General features: G+C 32.7%; 1 protein-coding gene across 4 annotated transcripts in view; it reads right to left on the minus strand.

The window, feature by feature from the left end:
- Positions 1–26,776, minus strand: part of LOC119601204 (homeotic protein spalt-major) — a 58,437-nt gene that overhangs the window by 12,141 nt on the left and 19,520 nt on the right. For 3 of the 4 annotated variants that reach the window (XM_037951991.1, XM_037951989.1, XM_037951988.1), the window contains exon 2: positions 444–3,301. In XM_037951991.1, coding sequence (XP_037807919.1) covers positions 444–3,231 — 2,788 coding nt within the window. In that variant the 5' untranslated portion in view covers positions 3,232–3,301. Of the gene's footprint in view, positions 1–443; positions 3,302–26,776 lie in introns of those variants that run through there. The other variant, XM_037951990.1, reaches the window with a different exon arrangement.

Consider the following 26,776-nt stretch of genomic DNA (forward strand, 5'->3'; position numbering starts at 1 on the left):
TTGAATTATGTCGTACATTGTTATTTAAGTTTGTCGTCTTTATTTTGTTGCTGCTACTGCTACTTTGGGTCAAAGGTGACAGACGGAAAAACTTTGTCATTTTCGAACAACAAAAACAACCAGAGCAGACTTCTGCTGTTACTATAAATGCTTTCGGTGCTTATTCGAATGGGAGCATACATATACTTATTTGTTTGGATGTTCGTATATTGAGGCAGGCAATGTCATGATTAAAGTGAAGAAATTACGCTTTAAATAACATGTTGTGACAGTGATGGAAATTTATGCCGGAATAAATTTCGTTTATTCACACATGCTTTTGTATATTTTGCTTAAATTTTTGTTTTCATTTTTAAGAATGATAAAATACAGTAATGAACCAAAGTCATAAGTAAATTTAAAATTAATAAATTTTCTTGACAACAAATTTTTGTTTTACTCACCCATAAATCCTAGAGGTCCAAATGGTAACAATGGAAATTTACCATGATTTCCTAAATTTTGTATTTCCTCTCTGGCAGCCGCCATTAACCAAAGATTATGAGGCATACCCATTAAATGGGGTAAGTGATCTAAAGCTTTATGCGTCTGTTGCGAACCATTGCGTGCTGTCAGATCTATTGCCTCTGAACGCACCGATTCTGAGCGTTCCATATCTTGTTCTACTTTATCTTCACCATCTTCGGAGATTCTTTTTTCCAAAGGTGTTACAGAAGTTGAGTTCTCTCTCGAATCATCCGTACTCTCCATGGTCATATATTCATCAAAATCTCCTTGTGATGATTCTGACCTTTGACCCGAATATTCAGAAGTGGTTGAAAAGTCAAAATTTTCTGAAGCTCCTAACGATTTATTGGAATTTTGATCTTCCAATATGGCTGCCTCCATGTGAGCACGCATTCTATTGTTGTGTTCAGCTATAGCAGCAGCCATTTCACTAGATTGTCCAGGCAACTGGGAACCACAACCACCCGAGCCATCATCTATGGTATGTATGCGTATGTGTTGTTGTAGTATAATGCCATTGGAGAACTTTTGATGACATACTGGGCATTTAAATTGAGAACGCATGGGCGGCTTTATCTTATGTATACTCATATGAGCCTTCAAATTTCCCTTTGTAGCAAAAGCCCGACCACAGATTTTACATCTAAACGGTCTCTCACCAGTATGTGTTCTTATATGCATTTGTAGTGAGCTACGACAAGACATGACTTTTTGACAAAATATACATTGATTAGGATCTGTTAACTTATTTTCGATATTATCAACCAATTGCTGCAGTTTCGAAGTCTCTGATGTGGTATCAATTTCTATCAGATCTTCCCATGATTTGTCAACGAACTGCTCTACTTGACAAAAGTCTCCCGACAAATGTTCCATGCTGCTATTACGACTTAGCGATGATCTTCTATAAAGTTTAGATAAATGATGTTCTGGTATATCATTATCCATGCAAATCTTTCTCAGCTCCTGCGGTGGGGTGCCGGCTGTAGAGCTACGTTTTCTTTGGGAAGTAGAACGTTTGGGGGTCACTGATGTGGCCGGTCTTTCGGGCTTATCATTTGGCAATTCTACTGCTGGTTCCATTAAAGCTTGTGGAGTTTTTACTCTAACCAACGGTTTGGGTTTTGGTTCTTCGTCTTTTGTTTGTGGCTTACTCAAATCTTCGGGGTGTTCTTCTATAGGTTTTGGGACCTCTGCAATTATCTCTTTTTCAGGGTCCTCTATACTAATTTCACATTCTTTGGTATTGATAGGAATTTCATTCTCATCTTCTGTTTCTTTCGTTAAAGGCTTTTCATTAAAGGGCAAACGCAAGGGCATGTTATTCAAACTACTCATAGCTGAAGCTGAGGAAGGAGGAGGTGGCAGAGGTGTTGGTTGATGATGAGCATGCTGATGCTGAGCTTGTGGCCCCAAAGGCTCTCTCATATGTGGTGGCATCTCTAAAGGTGGCCCTACACCTGGAGGCATTAAAATGGGCGGGTATATTTGGGTATGTCTTTGATAATGAACCTTTAGGTTACCTTTGGTAGTAAATTTACTACCACATACATTGCACACAAAAGGTCTTTCACCTGTATGTGATCTCAAATGTATTTGCAGGGCTGAAAATGAACCAAATATTTTCCCACAATATTTACAACGATGCTTAAATATCTCTCCCCGTCCCTGGCCATCTTTCTGTATGTACTCATATTCCTCCTGCATTTGGGAGGCATGTAGACTTTGAGAAGCCGAATCCAATACTTCTTCGGTACGTCTCTGCAACATTTCTAAACAATTGGGCTCGTGAGGCGGGGGTATGGGATCATGATTGGTTATTATGGTAGAAGCTAACGAAGAACTGATGCCACTTAATAAGGGCTGATAATTTGGCGATTGCACTTTATCCACTGATTCTTTGGGACTTTTACTTAAAACATTATCATCAGTCTTTAGTTTCTCTGTTCTTAAAAATTTATTAGACTCTAAACCATTTTTCTTTTCATCCTCGATATTTTCTCTTAGTCCTGTTTTACTTTGACTTAAATCTAGTTCTTCCTGCTGTAGATATTCCTCATTCAAGCCTTCTTCATCCGCCTCTTCCTCCATGTCTTCCACAATATCTTCCCTCTCCTGTTCTTCATCATCTTCGTGACCCTCATCATCTTCTGTACATTCTCTCACCTGATCTCTTCTTTTCAATTGACTTTGTAAATGCTGTATAAATTGCAACTGCATTAAATGCTGACGTTGTACATTTAATATGGTTGTCAAATCATTGGATCCCTCACCAAAATAGGGCGTCTGGGCTAAAGCTGAAGCGGCAAATTGAGCTACCGCTACTTTGGTGTGCTGCAAAGCTTCCAGGGAAACATGACCCTTGATGGGTAAACCATTAGGTAACACAGACAAATCCAGAGCTTCATCTTTATGTTGTTTTTCTATCGTTACATCCCTATCCGTTTCATCATCCTCTTTAGGATCGATTCTTTCACTCTCCTCGATATCATCTGTATGATCTTCAACACCATCATTATTTGAATGATCTACTGCTGGTGATTTGCTATTGCTTTCCCTGGTTTCTTGGGGACTTTCAGTTTTTCTAGACATTATGTTATTGTTATCATTATCGTTATTATTACTGTCGGCTTCTAAATCTTTGGTTAATATTGGTGGACTACCCGGAGAGTTGCTACTAGGTGTTCCACGGTAATTAATGCGATTGCGAAAAATTGAACACATTTTTTAAACAATGGAAAGCAACAGGCATTTAGGACTTTGAACTGAAGCTTTTTAAACACTTCTGCAAAATCTGAAAGAACAAAAAACAGATTGTAAGTTAATATTGATGGTTAGAATATTACCTGAAAGAATATAATATCAAAATTAATTACCAAAGACAAGCAATTTGACAAGTTGTTGGATCTACTTATCTAGTAATTTGTAAATTTTTATACCCACCATCAAAAAAGATGGGGGGTATATTGTTTTTGTCATTCCGTTTGTAACACATTGAAATATTCATCTAAGACCCATAGAAGTATATATATTCTGGACCCTTATCAGATTCTAAGACGATCTAGCCATGTCCGTCCGTCTGTCCGTCTGTCTGTCTGTCTGTTGAAAACACGATAGAGTCTAAATAGAAATAGCTAGAGAGCTGAAATTTTGCACTGATACTTCTAGTTGATGCAGTTTGTTTGGTATTGAAAATGGGCAATATCGGTCCACGATTTCGCCTAGCCCCCATATTAGGCCCCCTTCAGAAAATGACTTTATCGCTCATAACTTGCTAAGATATGCATCAATAGCGATGAAATTCGGCACAAACATGTTTTATGGGAACATAAATCTCTTTGTTGAATTTTATAAGGATCGGTCCATAATTGACCCTACCCTCCATATAAAATCCCCTTCAGAAAATGACTTTATCGGCCATAACTGGCTAAGAAATGCATCAATAACAATGAAATTCGGCACAAACATGTTTTATGTGAACCTAAATCTCTTTGTAAAATTTTATAAGGATACGCCCATAATTGACCCTACCCCCCATATAAAGTCCCCTTCAGAAAATGACTTTATCGCCCATAACTGGCTAAGAGAAGCATCAATAGCGGTGAAATTCGGCACAAACATGTTCTATTGGAACCTTAATCTCTTTGTAAAATTTTATAAGGATAGGCCCATAATTGACCCTACCCCCATATAAAGTCCCCTTCAGAAAATGTCTTTATCGCTCATAATTGGCTAAGAGAAGCATCAATAGCGGTAACATTTGGCACAAAACATGTTTTATGGGAACATAAATCTCTTCATAGAATTTTATAAGATCGGTCCATAATTGACCCTACCCCCCATATAAGCTCCCCTTAAGAAAATGACTTTAATGCTCATATCTGACCTTAAGAAGCATATATATATAACAATAAAATTCGATATAAAAAAGTTTTATAAGAACTAAAATCATTTTCTTAAATTTTATGACGATGGGTCCATAATTGACCCTACCCCCCATATAAGGTCCCCTTCAGAAAATGACTTCAAGGCTTATTACTGACTCAAAAATGTGAGTACAGCAGTAAAATTCTACATAAACAAGTTTTATGCGAGCCAAAAGTTCTTTATCAAATTTTATAAGGGGGATAGGGTTATCCCCCTTGTAAGGTCCCCTTCGGAAAATGACTTTAAAGCTCATTACTAGCTTAAAAATTCGAGTACAGCGATGAAATTCGTCATAAACAATTTTCGTATTAGCTAAAATCTCCCACTAAATTTTATGAGAATCAGTCTGTAATTAACCCTACCGCCCTATAAGGTCCCCTTCAGAAAATGCCTTTAACGCTCATTTCTGACCAAAAAATGCGATTACGGCAATAAAATTCTACATAAACAAACTGGAATTTTTCAACTGAATTTGATGAGGTTCGGTCCATAACTAATCAAACACCCTCATAACTGAATTAAATATACAAGTACAATGACATTAGATACAAATAATTATTGTATAAACCTACAAGGATAGGTCCATGATTGACTCTACCCTCCATATAACCACTCTTACAAAAAAACAGTATATGGTTATAAATATTGGATACAACAAAATTAATATTTTTAATTCGAAAGAGCACGGTCCATGCTTAAGCCCTTATTAAAGGCCCTCTTCCAAATATTTCCCTGATGTTCATATTAATATCGACACATGATTCAACATAGATAGTTAATATCAAAGTTTATTTATAAGGATGATTTGATGGTGGGTATATAAGATTCGGCATGGCCGAATATAACACTCTTACTTGTTGTAATATTTGTTTTCAGAATAATTAATCAGCATATTAATCTACATTTTAAAATAATCTTAAACGAATTCAGAAATCAACACTTTTTCTGCGTGTATTCGCTAAGTGCATCATCATCCTTGGTTTCAATATTTAATTTATGATAAATTTTTGAAAATGAATATATGAATACTTGGGATTGTAGACCGGCTGCGGTGATAGTGATAGTATGTAATGTGCAATAAGTAAGTGTGAATCTATGCATAGATGGATGATAGATGGATGGATGGATTGATTATGAATAAATGATTATTTGGCATATTATTAAACTAATGTGAATAACTGAGTGTTTGTATATTTATATAATATATATAAATTTACGAAATTGTAATGGCCGTAATAGGTTCTTGTTTGACTGGCCTACCGGCCGGCCGGCCGACTAGTTACTTTGTGTTGCTTGAATTTCTTTATATTTTTGTTTTTTTTTTTTTTTTTTAGTTTGATTTGTGTTTGGTACGAGAATATAATATTATTTTATAGTTTCCTACTCAAGAAATTGAATATTGTATTGATGCCAATCTGTTTTATAAGTAATTTATTGATATATTTCTCGGTATAACTTGGAATAATTGCTATTATTCTAATATGTATGTTGTGGCACATAGTTGATTTGTCTTTTATAGTTTAAACTAATTTATTAATTTATTTTCTTATTTATAGAATATATTTCTTATTTAACAGGCTACTGGTCAAGTTTCATTTTTTTTTTAAATTGTGTAGTAAAATTTTTCTGCATATTTTTGCTTATGAATATATTTTTTTGGTTTTAATACTTATGTATATATGCATAAATAAATATCATCATGATTTAGTTAAAACTTCTTTATGCAAGAGTGACCAGAGTTCAAGTAATTATAATAAATTCTTTGGCGTTGTAATAGTTTTAATTAATTCAAACTAGCAAATGATTTTAAAATGAGATAAATTTTCTTTTAAAATTACCTTTGGTAAGATAGTGTTAAAAATAATTTATTTGTCTGTGTGATAAAATCTATATATATAAAATTCTAACGTTACTGACTGACTGACTGACTGACTGACTGACTGATTCATCATCGCACAGCCTAAACGGTTGAAGCTAAAGAGCTGAAATTTGGACAGGAGGTTGGTCTCCCGCCAAATAGATCCACTAAGACGGGATTTTTGGAAATTCGAATGTTTAGGGGGTAAAAAAGGGTAAAAACGGGTAAATTCGGTAACCTTATATCTCCTAAACTAGAAAAGATACAAAAACAGTTTAAAGCTTATCGCCGTTCATTTAAAAAATAAACGGACAGGTGTCTGGTACTTTTTTAAAATTCGGCCCCTTTAGGGAATAAACGGGTAAAAACTGTATTTTGGTACTTTTTTCGCACCCCATGTATCTTTTAAACCAGTGCATATTCAAAAAATATTTTTGACTCCTTCATAACTTAACGAAAAAATAAAAATATGAATTTAGTACTTTTTGGATATTCGGACGTTTAAGGGGTTAAAAATGTACCTATTTTTGGTACTTTTTTCATAAAACATTGTTTTTGGTTTATTAACTTATACATATGAATACATAATAACGGGCTCCCACTACGATGTTGCAACTTTTTGGAATAGAATTTTTATTTCGTTAATGGGGAGGAAAAAAGTACCAAAAGGGGTAAAAACGGGAAATTTGATTTTATTCAACCACAATGATCCAATTTAGATAAAATTTTTAAATTTAGAAACACTAAATATCCTAATGGGGTGTTATTTGGAACCCCGGTATCAAGTGATATTTTTTGGTACTTTTCATTCTCCAACTGGTCCCTTTTGAGTTTTCTATGATATTGAAATAGAAACATGAAATTAATAATAAAGGGACTTTTCGCAACTTTTTCGTTCTACACAGGTACTTTTTTGAGTTTTCTTTAAAATTAAACCTAGAAACATGAAATTAAGCATGTAGAGCTCGGAGTAAATGACAATCTATAAAATGGGACTTTTTGGTACTTTTTCGTTCTTCAAAAGGTACTTTTTGAATTTTCTATAATATTGAACCTAGAAACATGAAATTAAACATGTAGAGACCGGAGTAAATGAGAATCTATAAAAGGGGACTTTTTGGTACTTTTTCGTCCTTCGACTGGTTCTTTTTGAGTTTTCTATAAAATTTAACCTAGAAACATTAAATTAAGCATGTAGAGCCCGGAGTAAATGAGAATCTATAAAAGGGGACTTTTTGGTACTTTTTCGTCCTTCGACTGGTACTTTTTGAGTTTTCTATAAAATTTAACCTAGAAACATAAAATTAAGCATGTAGAGCCCTTAGTAAATGAGAATCTATAAAAGGGGACTATTTGGTACTTTTTCGTCTTTCGACTGGTACTTTTTGAGTTTTATATAAAATTTAACCTAGAAACATGAAATTAAGCATGTAGAGCCCTTAGTAAATGAGAATCTATAAAAGGGGACTTTTTGGTACTTTTTCATCTTTCGACTGATACTTTTTGAGTTTTCTATAAAATTTAACCTAGAAACATGAAATTAAGCATGTAGAGCCCGGAGTAAATGAGAATCTATAAAAGGGGACTTTTTGGTCTTTCGACTGGTATTTTTTGAGTTTTCTGTAAAATTTAACCTAGAAACATGAATTTAAGCATGTAGAGCCCAGAGTAAATGGGAATCTATAATAGGGGACTTTTTCGTCCTTCGACTGGTACTTTTTGAGTTTTCTATAAAATTTTACCTAGAAACATGAAACTAAGCATGCGGAGGCCTTAGTTAATGAGAATCTATAACAGGGGACTTTTTGGTACTTTTTCGTCCTTCGACTGGTACTTTTTGAGTTTTCTATAAAATTTAACCTAGAAACATGAAATTAAGCATGTAGAGCCCTTAGTAAATGAGAATCTATAAAAGGGGACTTTTTGGTACTTTTTCGTCTTTCGACTGGTACTTTTTGAATTTTCTATAATATTGATCCTAGAAGCATGAAATTAAGCATGTAGAGCCTGGAGTAAATGAGAATCTATAAAAGGGGACTTTTTAGTACTTTTTCGTCCTTCGACTGGTACTTTTTGAGTTTTCTATTAAATTGAACCTAGAAACATGAAAATAAGCATTTAGAGCCCGTAGTAAATGAGAATCTATAAAAGGGGACTTTTTGGTACTTTTTCGTTCTTCAAAAGGTACTTTTTGTGTTTTTTATAACATGAAATTAACCATGTGGAGCCCGGAGTTAATGAGAATCTATAAAAGTCTTAGTAAATGAGAATCTATAAAAGGGGACTTTTTGGTACTTTTTCGTCTTTCGACTGGTACTTTTTGAATTTTCTATAATATTGATCCTAGAAGCATGAAATTAAGCATGTAGAGCCTGGAGTAAATGAGAATCAATAAAAGGGGACTTTTTGGTAATTTTTCGTTCTTCAACTGGTACTTTTTTAATTTTCTATAATATTGAACTTAGGAACATGAAATTAAATAAAAGAGGTCTTTTGTTACTTTTTCGTACTTCATTGGTACTTTTTGAGTTTTCTAAAATATTGAATATATAAACATAAATTTAAATAGGGGACTTTTTGATATTGCAGATATATATACATTTACAATAATATTTATTTTATTCCATTACGATGAGGGTAGCGAAGCACACTGGGTATAGCTAGTCTGTAATAAACATATATGTACACTTTGAAATCTTAAAAGAATTTCAATAAATACATTTGACATCTTTTTAGAGGGTGATTATCGTATCCTGGAACCGTTTCTAGTGAGACAATTACATCATATCCTGAATTTCAAGAACCTCTCCTTGCGTTAAATAATTGCTTAAGTGTGTATACAGACGGATACAAGATGAAGAAAGTGGTTGGTTGTGGCATCTTCATTTAGGAATTTGGGATTCAAATTTCTTTCAGACTCAACGATGAATGCAGTATCCTTCACGCTGAATTGGCTAAGGTACTATTGGATATCATACTGAGATATGATAATTTATACCGACAGTCAATCTAAGCTAAATTCCTTATTGATGTGATTTCCAGATCTAAACTTGTTCATGACTGCCGGACGTCTCTCAATGAAATGGAAAAACTTTCGAACATTACATGGGTCAGAGCACACGGGAGTTCGTATGGCAATAATATTGCTGACACTTTGGCAAGAGCTGGAACCTTGTTAAATAAACTGGAAATAGATTAGTTCCATGGTGTTCCACTACTAGTAATAACAAGTAAGAGTCGTATATTCGGCTGTGCCGAATCTTATCAGTATGAATTTTATTACAAAAATATAAAAGTACCAGTCTTTAAACAAAAAAGTACCAGAAAGTCTCATTATAAAGATTTTCAATCGATCAGGGTGCTACGTGTGTCCATAAAAGCCAAAAAAATACCAGTCATTGAAAGAAATAGTACCATAAATCTTTTTCTGCAGATTTTCGCTAACTTAGGACTCTTAATGATTAATTTTATGTTTCTATGTTCATGAAGAAGGGAAAAGTACTAAAAAGTCCCCTTTTATATGTTCTCGCTCACTTAAAATCATGTTTCTATGTTCAATATGGTAGAAAATTCGAAAAGTACCTTTTGAAGAACGAAAAAGTATAGGTTCTCACTTAATCCGAGATCTACATGCTTAATCTCATGTTTCTAGGTTCAATATTATAGAAAATTCAAAAAGTACCTGTTGAAGAACGAAAAAGTACCAAAAAGTTCCCCTTTATGGGTTCTCACTACATACTTAATTCCATGTTTATAGCTTCAGTATTATAGAAAATTAAAAAAGTACCTTTTTTAGAACGAAAAAGTACCAAAAAGTCCCTTCTTATGTGTTTTCACCTAATCCAGGCTCTACATGATAAATTTCATGTTTCTAGTAGTATATTATTCTGTCTCCGCATGCGCGGAGATGAAATTTTCAGAGGTTGTCTCGGATTTTTGCTCATATCTCCGTTATTTATGAACCGATTTTACTGATTTTAAATAACGATCTTCCCAAAAGCATGTTTGACAGAATTGTTGAAGATTTGCATCCCGAAGATATCTGAGGTCTTCAGAAAATTGATTTCAACAAACATACAGACAGGCGGACATAGCTTAATCGAAGGTGTATAGGGTATTAAAAGACACTGTTACTCTATTGCTCTTGCTCGATAGCTAGAACGCTGTGTCACCATATGGATCCACGCAAGTCTTGGTCTTCGTAGAATACAACTAGTTAAGTTGGTGTCGATCGTAACTGTCTACGGCAAATTTTGTAACCATGCTAGACGCATTGTTCCTCTGTTTAATGACATCTGTAGGAGCTTATCAGTATGAATTTTATTACAAAAATATAAAAGTACCAGTCTTTAAACAAAAAAGTACCACAAAGTCTCATTTTAAAGATTTTCAATCAATCAGGGTGCTACGTGTGTCCATAAAAGCCAAAAAAAATACCAGTCATTGAAAGAAATAGTACCATAAATCTTTTTCTGCAGATTTTCGCTAACTTAGGACTCTTAATGATTAATTTTATGTTTCTATGTTCATGAAGAAGGGAAAAGTACTAAAAAGTCCTCTTTTATATGTTCTCGCTCACTTAAAATCATGTTTCTATGTTCAATATGGTAGAAAATTCAAAAAGTACCTTTTGAAGAACGAAAAAGTCCACTTTATAGGTTCTCACTTAATCCGAGATCTACATGCTTAATCTCATGTTTCTAGGTTCAATATTATAGAAAATTCAAAAAGTACCTGTTGAAGAACGAAAAAGTACCAAAAAGTTCCCCTTTATGGGTTCTCACTACATACTTAATTCCATGTTTATAGCTTCAGTATTATAGAAAATTAAAAAAGTACCTTTTTTAGAACGAAAAAGTACCAAAAAGTCCCTTCTTATGTGTTTTCACCTAATCCAGGCTCTACATGATAAATTTCATGTTTCTAGTAGTATATTATTCTGTCTCCGCATGCGCGGAGATGAAATTTTCAGAGGTTGTCTCGGATTTTTGCTCATATCTCCGTTATTTATGAACCGATTTTACTGATTTTAAATAACGATCTTCCCAAAAGCATGTTTGACAGAATTGTTGAAGATTTGCATCCCGAAGATATCTGGGGTCTTCAGAAAATTGATTTCAACAAACATACAGACAGGCGGACATAGCTTAATCGACTCCGCTATATATAAGCATTCGGAATATATGTATGTATATACATTATAGGGTCGGAAAATTATATTATAGAAATTACAAACGGAATGACAAACTTTATATACCCTTCTCTCGAAGGTGAAGGGTATTAAAAGACACTGTTACTCTATTGCTCTTGCTCGATAGCTAGAGCGCTGTGGCACCATATGAATCCACGCAAGTCTTGGTCTTCGTAGAATACAACTAGTTAAGCTGGTGTCGATCGTAACTGTTTACGGCAAATTTTGTAACCATGCTAGACGCATTGTTCCTCCTTTAATGACTTCTGTAGGAGCTGTCAAAATGAGAATGAATATGAGACGGTATCTTATCTTTTCTGTACCTCTCCTGTATTGGCATCGGCTAGTATCCGTACGTTTGTGTCGGCCTTTTTGCGATTTATCCTAGGTGTCGAATGTTCTTATCGAGTTTTTAAATGACAAGATTGTCTGTTTCTACACTAGTCGGTTTCCTCGCTCTTTTTTCTTCTTGCCCCCACTTATCTTTCTCTCCTCTATTCCTACTTTTTCTTCTTCTTACAGTTATTTTTACAAAGGGATCAACTGTGTACCCAAGTGAAGCCGCATATAGATCCTGAGGGACTTGATGGTTAACAAACTAGGAGTTAAATATGCTAAAAGGCCATTAATTCCAGTTTGGATACAGGATAACAAGAAATGTTGTGATATACGACAAGAGGGAGTTGTCGTGTGTCTCATCTACTAAGGAACACTTTAAATTAAATATCTTTTAAACCATCAATATATATGCATACATAATATGGACATTAAGGTAGTCACATATGCAGATACTTAAGTACTTCTTATAGGAATAAGTGATAAAAACATCGAAGTATTATTACATATGAGTCAGGATTATGATCAATACGGTAATACCTCAATTGATCCTTTGTGCCAGAAGATATACAATGACAGAATTTTGACCACCTCGACTGGATGGTACAGTTTTGGACTGCAGGATTTCGTGGAAACTTAATGCTGAGAACGAATGACGCTATCTGTCTTCTATTTTAGCAAGAAGAGAAAAGCAATAAACCTTACATTGGAAAATATTTGTTCATACCAGTCATATCACTTCTTCTGACCTATGTATCACTAGTCTGGTGAAAGGCCTAAACCAAATCACGTCTGTCCATTTTGTACAAGATACAGGTGTCTTTGACACCTATGTATGTTTTATTTATTTCTGCTGAATCGGCTCGCGGTATCGATCACAATCGCCGAAAGGGGCGATTTAAAAAGCGAAACTCAAGTGATCAACTAACTATAACCACTTGCAGAATATCCATAATGCTCCGCCTCTTTTAGAGTTTGATGTTAAGGCTTCTTATAAGCATACTCATCGGGCACTTTTTGATTGGTCTCATGTCGTATGAATCGGTAGAAAAATGTTAATGACATACTCTCTACTAGAAAACTCTACTACGCTCTACTAGAAACCAAACCAATATATCAAGGTACAAGTCTCATATATGATCGGGATTGTTTTATGGATGTACAGGAAGGGTCTCTCTAGAAGCAAAGCTAATGTCTGAAATAAAGAATAGAATTTCAATATGGAGATCTAAATTATCTTACAGAAAGCTTTCTTGCAACAAGATAAGATTAGCTGATCGATTATCTCTTGTTAATAATCTGACTCTAGCCAACAGTTCAACAAAAAGTCAATGAATCTTAAAATTCAGCCTTTTGTACTAATATCTAACCACCTCTTGTCACGAATGTTTTCTTTGTAAACTAGAGACAGTTGTCACTTTAGTGTTCCTTATGTAAACGAGAGCGCTCGAGCGGAGCGTTATCTCTGACACTATTCGATATATCGTGACGAAATTTGACATGGGTAGAGCTGAGGTCTTTTTGAGTTGATTGACAGTTGTTGGTGATCATGAACAGCATGGGGGCCAGTGGCCTTTCAAAATTGGTAAATTGGTTTAAATCGCCAAAAATCCATGTACGACCCGAATGAGTCGAAATTTAAAATATAAAATTTCTAAAAACACAATGCACCAATCCCCATAATTACCCCATATTTATATAGCCCTTTATGTTCTTTAAATATATCCAAAGTCATTTTACTATCACAGGGTAAATTACGTCACAGTGGGCACTTTTATCTACTTAATAAGATAAATATCTAATAAAATGTACGAGTGCTAGACAAATTCAATATCAGGCTAACACAACACTGATCAATTTGAGCATCATTCTTCCGCAAATTTCATTATTTCTTCTAGGAGGAAACTTACATTTACTAACATTACAAGGTTTACATTTAAAGGATTGTTGAAGAAGATGATGTTATGACTAAACTTGTAAAACACATTCAACTAAACAATTACGAAATCATTTAAGATTGGCCACCTTCTATTTATGTTAAATTTATTATAGATCTTTATCGATATTATATTATTTATATGCATATTATTTTCATACAAATTGTTAAACGTAATCGCTCAATCATAAGACTAATATAAAGAAAAATATATAAAGATAAAAATAATTTTACATTCATTTTCAGGATAAAAAATCTGCTGCTAATAAACAAATTTTCCATTTTATATCGTTCTGTTTAGAAAAAGTTCATTTTACGAATAATGAATAAATTTTTTATATAAAATTTTGTTGCAACGAAAGAAAAAAAAATTGGCATCCGTTTGTAACAAATTACAAAATTGCCACAACAACAAAACAATAAGAAATAAATCAAGAAAAAATAAAATAAAATATAAAAATAAAATAATAAATTAAATTAAATATATAAAAAAAAATCAACATGTTATGCTAAATTATTAACAGAACAATAATAAAATTGGGTACAAAAGGACATCAGAGTTCATTCGGTTTAAGTTGATAACGAATATATAGTATGTAAAGCAGTAGAACAAAAAAGAACTATATGGAACTGGTTATTAAGAAACAAATAAAACATACGATTAGTATGACAATACGACATACATTATGGCTTAAACTGCTTTAATATCCATCTTAACTGGGTATTCTTTTTCGCAGCTCTAAAGCGAAATTTCTTAAGCTCTTTTCAGTTTTTGGTTTAATCTTTTCCACATTAATTAAAATGCATATTTTTCAAAAGGTTTGTTTTTCTTTTTGGATTTTTTGGCTTTGTTTCTTGTGTTGTTGGTTAAAAAACGACAAGGACACTCACACTCCGGCAGCTACATATTTATATGTATAATAAAATTATGGCTTTAAATTTGCGTGTATTATTTTTAGCATTAATTATGTTTAGCCAAGTTTACCTCACAACTTGCTATTCAAATGATAAACACACATGCTTGCAGTTGCAACAAGTTCGTATGTATGTTGTACATACATACATGCAACATATATACATATAACATTACAAACAAACACTGTTGCATTTTTATTGATCATGTTGCATACATACTACATACATATGTATGTAGTATGTTTCTTATGTGCAAATTGTTGTCTGGTTGGTTAGTTGTCTCCTGTAAAGGAGGCTCTTTCTTGTGGCTGTTTGTTGTCTTTGTCGTCTTTGAAATTTAAAGAAAAATCTTTACAATTTTCTGTTTTTGTTGCTGTTGTTCATTTCAAAAAGGAACATAACTCTACTTTGTTTTGATACGCCAACTCATTTTGTTTAACAACCAGGTACCGGTTTTACATTTCACCGATACGAGTTAAGAATTTTATTTCCGAAAATAGTGATGCCAAACTACTTTAATGTCAAGGCTATTCAAAGAATAGAAATTTATAGTTTGAGATTAATTTATCGCTACTACTTTTCTAACTCATCAATTTAAAACTTGCATATACAAACAGTTCTAGTTCAGCTCATGAAAACTACAATTTTATTAAGACTTAAAATGATATGGCAACTCTAATATCATTTGCAATTTATAAGAAAAAACTTTTACCAATGAAGTGAACTAAAAAACAAATACCTCATCTTTTCCAAAAGCATATTTTCTAGATTGTTTTTATTTATAATGCACACAAAGTCATCGCTGGTGATAATTTTATGTCAGAAATACTATATTCCGCTTTATTTAGAGGAATTCATGTTTAACCAGAAAATTCAGATTACTATTCAATGAAGAAAATTTAAATTAATTTTAAAACTGAATTCCCCTAATGTTTACAGGCAATGAGTGCATACGTTACTCATTTATTATCAGTTAAATGCGAAGGTGGTAGTAAATATAATTTGACCAGTTTTATGGTATAGATCGTCTTTTAAATACCAAATTAATCTGGGTTTAATTATTTAGTCGGCACAGTTCTAAGAGGAATCTCCTAAGCGATGATTGCCTATTAAATATTTACAATGTAACAACATTTTTTAATATTATTTTTCGTAAATGTGAAAATTGCTTAATATCAACGGATAATTTCGCCAAGTACGTAGGAATTAAACTTATGTGGATTTTGGAAGTTCCGTATAAATCTCAATAGTAGCTTTGTAATTCTATCTCAGGAATAGCTATGGCGATATTTGATCATAAACCTGCGGATCATTTAAGTATTATATACATAACAACCGGTTTTTAACGGCACCCCACAAGTCTCTGTCAATCTTTGTCAAGCATTGGCTTCTTGTTAATGACTTGTGGATTTACCGATGCTATATACGGTGAACCCCTGGATGGATCAAATTGAAAAGTCATTACAAATTGAACTGTTATTTTCCTTTAATATTTGCATGTGATATGTCTCGATGTGGATACTTTCAACAACAGCAGCCATATCAAATCAATACGTACTCTTCGTAAGCGCTTCATTTTGGTCAAAACTTTTATCTCTTACATAAATTCTACATAAATTCGATGTGGCGTTTTCTAGGATCAATTGGTAATATCTGAGACAACAGGGAGCCGTTTGTATTCTAAGATCACTGTTGTTAACAGCTTTTGAGATTTACCCTTTGATAGCGTAATTAAGCACTTTGTCTAAGCCCGGTTGTGCAAATTCCCTGTGACGAGCAAATTCCGATTCGACCCACGATTCGCATCTTCCTCTGAAGTAACCTTGTGGGATAACAGATATTCGGCATAATGTTAACTTGTATCTACCCACGCAGTCCCTTACAACACCTGACATAACTTCATACGACAATATGGCCTTGAACGCTGCTTGCCATTCTGACATTATATACATTCTAAGACCCCTGATCCTTCTCCTCATGAACGCCTTAGCACAGATGAAGATGGCGAAGATTTCCGGGTGTTTTCTACCATAATCTTGAAGGAACCCACAAAAACCAATGTTGATTACTCATAATCATGTACTCGATTATATGGTCTGTTAATGAATAGTTTAAATATACTTATATGCCCTTCCATGTCATCAGTTTTTAGACTGGCAATTTCAGGTAGGAGAAATGCCGATTTGCAGGTTTCATTTTTAATAAGGACAGACATGTCCTCATGTTCCCCGTTGTCGAAATTTAAATTTTATACACATCCGTTGTCTAAATGTTAACAAACGTGGTAAGCTCACTATTGACAAACAATCCGTTGCCAACGTTGCGTTGTCAACATTACATATTGTTGTCGTACTTATGTATATACTTTGACAACGGATGTTATTGAAAAATTATAAACTCTTTGGTGTCAATTTGGTACCGTGTATATTTCCTTTTCCTTCGGATTTGAATAATCTTGACAGCTGTGCCATCCGGTCTAGGAGATTTATATGGACTAAAATTCGAAAGTGCCCATGATATTCTTGCTTCCCCAAAGATTCTTTAAGCCAGACCCATACCCCTATTTGTCAACAAGGGTATTTGATTGAATACCTTATGTACATTTGTATGTGATTATCTTATGAATATATTTATAAAAGATTATATAATCTAATAACTTTTTAAATGTTTCAATCTTACCTGATTTTATCAAAAATCAAAGTGGACAATTTTACATACAAAAACTTGATCTTAATTTTAACAGTACTTCACAAAAAAATCAAATTTCGTAAAACATCCGCTAAAAATCCGAATAGATAATTAAAAATCGTTTAATTTAACAGAAAATCAAATATTTAATGAAATTCTCTCCCCAAGTAAGATGAATTGTTTTCAATTATACGAAAAAAAAATTAACAATAAATATTTATGTTTGAATAGTGATATTAAAAGATACTTGTTCAACAATATTCACATACAAACATAAATACAACAATATCTTTTGTTAACAACATAAATTTCAAATTAAAGACTTGAAAATCATTTATACAAGTGAGAGGAATAGAAATGAAAAAAATTGAATAGAAGGAATAAAAAACTGCAGCATTTTTTAATTTATTTGTAACAAAACATAAGCATGGATACAGATACAAATAAATACTTGTTAAGAACTTTTTTTTAAATACATACTTGTAGATACAATTGCACATGTGTGTTTGCTACAAATAATTATATGCAGAATATACTTTAAGTAAAAAAAGATGTAAATTTGTATATAGAAAAGTATAAATGACTAGAATATTTCGTAAATAAATGTTACAAACGGATTGTTTTATGATTATTTCCCGTCAATTAAGCGAATTTATTGGCAACACAAGTAAACAACACAACAGCAACAACATGACCAAGCGGAATAAATTGAACAAAAAAAAAATAATAAAGAATCGAATGATAAAGAGAACAGAATTTCTTTTATTTCAATTGAAAGTCTAAAAAAGCATACGACTACAAATAAACATACAAACATACAGACCAAAATTCGTTTTTAAATACGGGATGAGATACAAAATACTACTTTATTAAAGTACTGGTGCGAACATCATTGTGTCAGTTACTGAAGTGGATGAGGAAGATATTCATTCTTTTTAAATGTGTATTTCGACTATACAATATCGTTAATTGTAGTTATACTTATGTATTGTTTATATTAGGGTGTACTTTATATTATAATTATGCTGAAATTGTTGATTTCTATGGAAATAATAAAATTTTAGACATTTCATTAATTAAATTTAGATCAAAACTAGAATTAAACTGGAAATGAACTAGAACTGAACTAAAACTGAACTAGAACTGAACTAGAACTGAACTAGAACTGAACTAGAACTGAACTAGAACTGAACTAGAACTGAACTAGAACTGAACTAGAACTGAACTAGAACTGAACTAGAACTGAACTAGAACTGAACTAGAACTGAACTAGAACTGAACTAGAACTGAACTAGAACTGAACTAGAACTGAACTAGAACTGAACTAAACTGAACTAGAACTGAACTAGAACTGAACTAGAACTGAACTAGAACTGAACTAGAACTGAACTAGAACTGAACTAGAACTGAACTAGAACTGAACTAGAACTGAACTAGAACTGAACTAGAACTGAACTAGAACTGAACTAGAACTGAACTAGAACTGAACTAGAACTAGAACTGAACTAGAACTGAACTAGAACTGAACTAGAACTGAACTAGAACTGAACTAGAACTGAACTAGAACTAGAACTGAACTAGAACTGAACTAGAACTGAACTAGAACTGAACTAGAACTGAACTAGAACTGAAACTAGAACTGAACTAGAACTGAACTAGAACTGAACTAGAACTGAACTAGAACTGAACTAGAACTGAACTAGAACTGAACTAGAACTGAACTAGAACTGAACTAGAACTGAACTAGAACTGAACTAGAACTGAACTAGAACTGAACTAGAACTGAACTAGAACTGAACTAGAACTGAACTAGAACTGAACTAGAACTGAACTAGAACTAGAACTAGAACTGAACTAGAACTGAACTAGAACTGTACTAGAACTGAACTAGAACTGAACTAGAACTGAACTAGAACTGAACTAGAACTGAACTAGAACTGAACTAGACTGAACTAGAACTGAACTAGAACTGAACTAGAACTGAACTAGAACTGAACTAGAACTGAACTAGAACTGAACTAGAACTGAACTAGAACTGAACTAGAACTGAACTATGAACTAGAACTGAACTAGAACTGAGCTAGAACTGAACTAGAACTGAACTAGAACTGAACTAGAAATGAACTAGAACTGAGCTAGAACTGAACTAGAACTGAACTAGAAATGAACTAGAACTGAACTAGAACTGAACTAGAACTGAACTAGAACTGAACTAGAACTGAACTAGAACTGAACTAGAACTGAACTAGAACTGAACTAGAACTGAACTAGAACTGAACTAGAACTGAACTAGAACTGAACTAAAACTGAACTTGAACTGAACTAGAACTGAACTAGAACTAGAACTGAACTAGAACTGAACTAGAACTGAACTAGAACTGAACTAGAACTGAACTAGAACTGAACTAGAACTGAACTAGAACTGAACTAGAACTGAACTAGAACTGAACTGATCTAGAACTGCACAAGGAGTTCTAGTTCAGAACTAGAAATGAAAAAAATTAATATCTACTTAAAATTTGAACTGTCCATGACTGACATATTCTCTTAAGAATATGTATCATATTTAGATTCTTCTCCTTGATAAGTAGTTTAAATTCTTATATCTATCTGCTGCCAAAAGAAAAAGAAGAAAATTTATTATATTACGATATGAAAAGATTCCCACAGAACATAAAATAAACTATGACTCCCACTCCATCAATATTAAAAAAATATATATTTAATTAAGGCAGTCATGTTATGTACGTTATGTTATTCTTTAAACAAATCTTTCTTTCTATTAGCAAAAACTTTAATAAAAACTCATCAAAATTTATATTAAACATTGTTCTCGCCGTCATACAACAAACATTTACATCCTTCAATTTTGCATAATCTTACTGGCCAACCAACAACCATGTTTCTTGCCACATTCAACATTTAACACTCACACAAGAAAACAAAATGTCTACAAAATGAATTTATTAAGCTGAGACTTTAACGTCGCAAAAAGTTACTACAACAAAAAACAAAAAATTAACAAAAACTACAAAATGTTTATGAGTAGTTTATAGTACGAGTATAATTTTCATATATTGTTAGGTTTTTTTAATGCATGCTTGGATGTCTGTTTATAATTTTAAATATTAACTACACCATAAGTAACTGGCTACAACTACTGTGGCAGTGTAGGAACTACTACTGCTACATATCGTCTGTTTCGTTTATAAAATGACTATTGGCCCATTCCATGATAAAGTTGATGATGGCGACTATGTCAAGAACTTTGTAAATTGTATTTTTATTTCCATAAGCGCCACACTTTATTATGGAAACTTTATTATTATGGAAAAAAAGGGACACAACATCGTCATCATCCGCAGCCAACGTTTTAGACCACATGCTTAGTTGGTCAAAAAGAATAAAAAAGCAAAATACAAAATTATTCATTTTGTAAAATACTTAACAGCAGAAAGATAGACAAACTTACAAACTACTATTTTAGCATGTACGTAAAGGAATTATAAATATTAAGGGAGTTAGGGAAGTATAGCGTTAGGAATTATTAACTTATTAAACATGATTATTTTTAACCCTCTGAACCGATTGATATACATATATTTAGTGATGGTTTACCATATTATAATTCCAATCATGTTTTTGTGTATTTTCGGAGGTCCTTGTCCGAAGTTTCCGCTCTAATATAGCCTACCCATTACCACTAATTTGCATTTTAGTGGGGGTTTCGTTAGATCTTCTTAGATCTTTTGTATCTTTATGTTTAAAATGGGTAATCAAATTCACCTTACTCTGCTGTGTTTGAAAATAACGACAACTAAATCAAATTGTATTTCCGAAGTGACCTCCATTCACTGATTTTTCGATTATGATTGGCTGAGTATTTTCCTGATTGGTGGACGGAAAAATGCAGTTTTATTATCTACCCTCTTTATCTAATAGTTTCTTATTACCAGACTTATGTCAAGAAGGAGTCGATTTGACAAAATTCGTCTATCAATATCAATGTTGATCTCTTCAATAGCAAGTATGATTGAACTCGGAGTCAATGTTATTTTTTACAGTACTAACACCTTCGAAATGTTTACACATTTCCTTCTGGAAATTAGGTTCGACAAGCGTCCAAAAATATAAGTTCACGCATTTTGAAACTCGTTTGCCATTGATTGAAGGCGTTTCTTCAGTTTGTTTCATATCCATTACTATGTTAAGATACTGATTATTTCTTTGTTGTATTAAGTCCCATGTAACATCGGACAGCACTATTTCCAATGTTGGCGCCTTAACTAGCCAAGGGGAATAGTAGCCCACAGGACAGAGTTGTGGACTTTGTCCCGGCTCTTGAAGAGGTCCTTTCGGGGTGCACGTGAGGGCTGTGGTTTAAGCCCAAAATCGCGAGAAGAGAATGTTGGTTAAAAGACTAATGAAAAAGTTCGGTACTGTTGTCGAGACAACAGATAATCCACAGCGTAGTGACTGTGGGACTAAACGTTGGTATTGAGTTGGTATCAACTATATATAATACGGGATGGATGTAGAAGTATGCGGGCCTTACCTATCCGTATACCTAGAGTGAATGTGTCAGATGTTTTTCTCAATGAATGTGTTGGATAAATGTGAAGTGTGCAGGCTTAAAGGGTGATGGATATAAGGTATCTTATACAAGCGATACCATTGAATTTTCTTTCCTTGTCCGGGCATATTAAGGGTTTACTCTGTTTGTACCAGATTTACCACAGTGTATTCTCTGTTAGAAGAAGTCTTCGACTTATCAGATGGATTCGTATTTCGGTCTATAACTATTATGTTTCTAGGTGTTGTTGCTGAATCAAACGATTGCCATCCAATATGTGTCTTTGTAAACGGAAGAAATTTCTCGGAATTTAAGTAACGGCGCGCATTTCGACTCAAAATCGTATCTTATGATTTTCTTAAAATTTTTCCGCGCATCAGTACAAAATCAAGACAAACAAGTGAGAGTGTGCCGAATCTCATATACCCACCATCAAACCGTATGCCCTCAAAGGAATGCTCCCCTATAAACATCAAGGTGATATTACTCATCAAATTAACTGAAGAGGACCTTATATGAGAGATAGGGTTAATTATTGACCGTTTTTCATTAATTTTTTAGACCAATTTTGGTTCATATAAAAAAACCTATACATCGAATATCAATTCCCGGCACTTTCCTTATGAAATTCGGTAGGAAGATTTACGTTCCTATAAATATTTCTTATATCAAATTTCATAACTGTTCACGTATTTTTAAGTCAGCAATGATCGTTAAAGTAATGAGCTTTTCATTTTCTGAAGGGGAGCTTATATGGGGGTTAATCATATGCAGATTTTCATAAAAGTCAGTAGAGAGGTTCTTATGGTTACTTATGTCGAATTTTATCTCTCTCTAAGGCAGTAATGATCTCTAAGGCAGTAATGATTATTAAATTAATTATCTGAAGGGGATCTTATAAGGTCAATTATGGACCGATCCACATAAAATTTGGTTAAGAGATTTTGGTTCGCAAGGAACTTACTTGGGTCCTTTAAGTCATTTTCTGAAGGAGATCTTATAAGGGGGGGTAGGGTCAATTATGGACCGATCCTCATAAAATTTGGTAGGTAGATTTTGGATCATATGGATATTATTTATGTCGAATTTCATCGCTGTACTCATACTTTTAAAACAGATATGTCCGTTAAAACAGTTTTTCGAGGTCCACTTGTATGGGGGCTATCCGAAAACGTGGACCGATATTGCCCATTTTCAATACCAAACAAACTTTGCATATAGAGAATATTTGTGGAAAATTTCAATCCTCTAGCACGTTCCGTTCGGACTCTATCGTGCTTTCAACAGACAGACGGACGGACAGATATGGCTGGATCGTCTTAGAATTTAATAAGGACCCAGAATATATATACTCTTGTGGGTCTATGCCCAATATTTCGATGTATTACAAACGGAATGACAAAATCAATATACCCCCATTCTTTTTGATATTTCGTATAAAAATAGAATCAATACAGAAGATAATAATTTTAAGTTTGACTATTTTTTAACTGTAGAAGTCTAAACATCCATCCACTGTTGCGCCTCATATCTTGTTTATGCCGAGAATTGCCCGGAATTGTAATATGTTAAGATGAAGTAATATTGTAGATTAGTTTCCTTCCCAACTTCTTATCATAACAATAAGTATGATACGTTTTTAAAAATCTATTAAAATGGACGTTGGGTTTTTACTTTAATCTTTATAAGTTTGGTTTGATTTTAACAAACTGGTCGGTATGCTTTTTGTTTTAATTCGTTTGTTAATGATAATGTCCAATGAGGTCACATGGAAAAAAATTGATTTTTTGAAAATTGTTCAACAATTTTCTCTTTTATCAATTGACCAGCTTTATTGAATTTATTTGTAAAATTTTAAGAAATTTTAGAAAACTGTTTAACTTGTATCGTATTATATCTAAAAGTTTTTTGAATCCTTTATAAGGAAGAGCATTCTTTAAATATTCTTAATTTTAAACTATAATAGAGTTCTATAAATTCGTCTTTACCGGTCATGCATAGTTTTTTTCACTTTTTTTTATAATTTTGTGTTATGAAGTCTTTTGTAGTTTAAAGTTATTGTCGAAGTAATTTTTTCCACCATACTGCAAACATTGAGGGAACTCTTTTGCATAAATTCATACTTGTATGGAAGAAAAACGTTTAATAGTGGTCACTTTTTTTGTTCTTGAACCAACCGACTTGACATGGAGAGAATTTAAGGCAGCCAGTGTAGATGCAAATTCAAATAAAAAACTAACTTGCAAAAAGTGGACATGTGAACCCAGCAGTTCGGAGTGGATGTCGTAAAATAATTCAATAATCAAAGTTCAGTTTGATTGTAAATATGCAAATTGATTAGACTAACTACCCGTTAGATTTCTTGTATGCAATAAATTGAAGACTAACTACCTGTTAGATTACTTTGGGACACTTAAGTGTCAATTACCTTCAACGTAGCTATGCAAATCTAAACAATAACAAAGTAATTAGACCTTTGGGGCAAATGTAATACCTAAAAAGGATACACTGACTCCTTGTAAAACTGCTGGAAAGTGTTAAGTTTGTATATGTTTTTGTAGATGTTGTTGTTTTATATAAAACGTTGCCATTGCAAACAATTAAAATCATATGAAATGTACATAAATTATTCATGCCCTCCATACTTTTAATATGTTTTGAATTTTTATATACAATACAACCATGTACTCGTATGTAAGTCAAGTCAAGTAAATACTCTTAATCTTAAGTGGACAATCTATGCAAAAAAAAGCAAAAACAACAATAATGACAGCAGAATAAAAAAAAGAACCAACAGCAGTTTTAATATATTTTATATGAATATATATAAAAAAGATAAGATAAAAGTATAATAAAATATACTAAAATAAATTATTTATAATAAACAACAAAAAAACACAAGAAAAACAAATATGTAATAACAAAAACACTGGAACAATTAAGGAATATACAATTCTTCAATACGATTGATCACTTCTTAGGAAATTGTACACAAAGATGAATGGTTAACATACTTTAAGGCGCTAGAAACTGATTAAAGGATATACACATGTACACAAAGTATCGGTGAATTCTTCATTTAATACTGTAAGTTTTCAATATTTTATTTAATATATTATTTACAAAATTAAATAATTATTGTTTAAAATATTCACCCACTAAAGGCTAAACAAATTATACATATTGTTCTTATCAAAAAAAAAAAAAAAAAAAAAAAACAAATAATAAATGAAAATATTTTCAATCACTTTAAATTCATTAACATACTCGAAGTGAATTTGTCTACTTCAAACATTTAGCACATTCCTATAGTATTTATACATAATTCCTCATTTAAAAGAAAACTTCAATAGATTTCCTGTCAGCAGGTGGCCTCTTCAAACTTTCAACTTGTGCCAAACTGATTAAATGCCTTAATATTCATTCGTACGTTTGGTGTTTATGAAGTAATTTTTACAATTTGTATAAATGAAAAGGAAAAAAAATTATATTGTTCTTTAATTCATTTTCACTGCCAGACATTAATATTCGCCAATAAGCATCGTTTTTAAGTTATCTGAGACTGTGGTGTGTAAGTTTTAGAGTTACGCAGGGGCCATTAGATTAGAAAATAGGTTACTGGACTGTAAACCCCGTCTAAGTTTTAACGCGATATCAGTTTTTGCGCCAAAGACTCAAAAAGACTCAGAAGACATCTGATGAATTTTCTATCTTCCAGCCACAAGCTATCATTACTAAGTAAGGCGTTATAATGATAAAATGTACTTACACTATAGCATTTGAAGTTATTATTATACCCAACACCATGTTTGTAACACCCTAAAATATTGGTCTTACCCTCACCTGAGACTGTGTGTCCATGTAAAGCTTGTGCCCACGCTACAGGTCACAATTTAAAAGATAATTTGACGAAGTTTGACAAACACTTAACAAGGACGAAACCTATTGAAAACGGTTAAAATAGGACCATTATTTCGCCTAGCCCCCATAGAACCGTACCCCACGAATTGGCCTTTTGAGCTTATTCTGCATAATTAACTTTGTAGACGTAAATTTCTCTACCAAAATTTATAAAGACAGGCGCACATTTACCCGTACCCCTATATGAGCCCTCTGCATATGGTCTAACTAACACTACTAACTAACTAACTAACTAACTAACTAACTACTAACTAACTAACTAACTAACTAACTAACTAACTAACTAACTAACTAACTAACTAACTACTAACTAACTAACTAACTAACTAACTACTAACTAACTAACTACTAACTAACTACTAACTAACTAACTAACTAACTAACTAACTAACTAACTAACTAACTAACTACTAACTAACTAACTAACTAACTAACTAACTACTAACTAACTAACTACTAACTAACTAACTAACTAACTAACTAACTAACTAACTAACTAACTAACTAACTAACTAACTAACTAACTAACTAACTAACTAACTAACTAACTAACTAACTAACTAACTAACTACTACTAACTAACTAACTAACTAACTAACTAACTAACTAACTAACTACTACTAACTAACTAACTAACTAACTAACTAACTAACTAACTAACTAACTAACTAACTAACTAACTAACTAACTAACTAACTAACTAACTAACTAACTAACTAACTAACTAACTAACTAACTAACTAACTAACTACTAACTAACTAACTAACTAACTACTAACTAACTACTAACTAACTAACTAACTAACTACTAACTAACTAACTAACTAACTAACTAACTAACTAACTAACTAACTACTAACTAACTAACTAACTAACTAACTAACTAACTAACTAACTAACTAACTAACTAACTAACTAACTAAC

This window comes from Lucilia sericata, unplaced genomic scaffold (genome assembly GCF_015586225.1).
Source record: "Lucilia sericata isolate MDLA Ls3-8-SP2 unplaced genomic scaffold, ASM1558622v1 Contig000149F_arrow, whole genome shotgun sequence".
Taxonomy (NCBI): Eukaryota; Metazoa; Arthropoda; class Insecta; order Diptera; family Calliphoridae; genus Lucilia; species Lucilia sericata.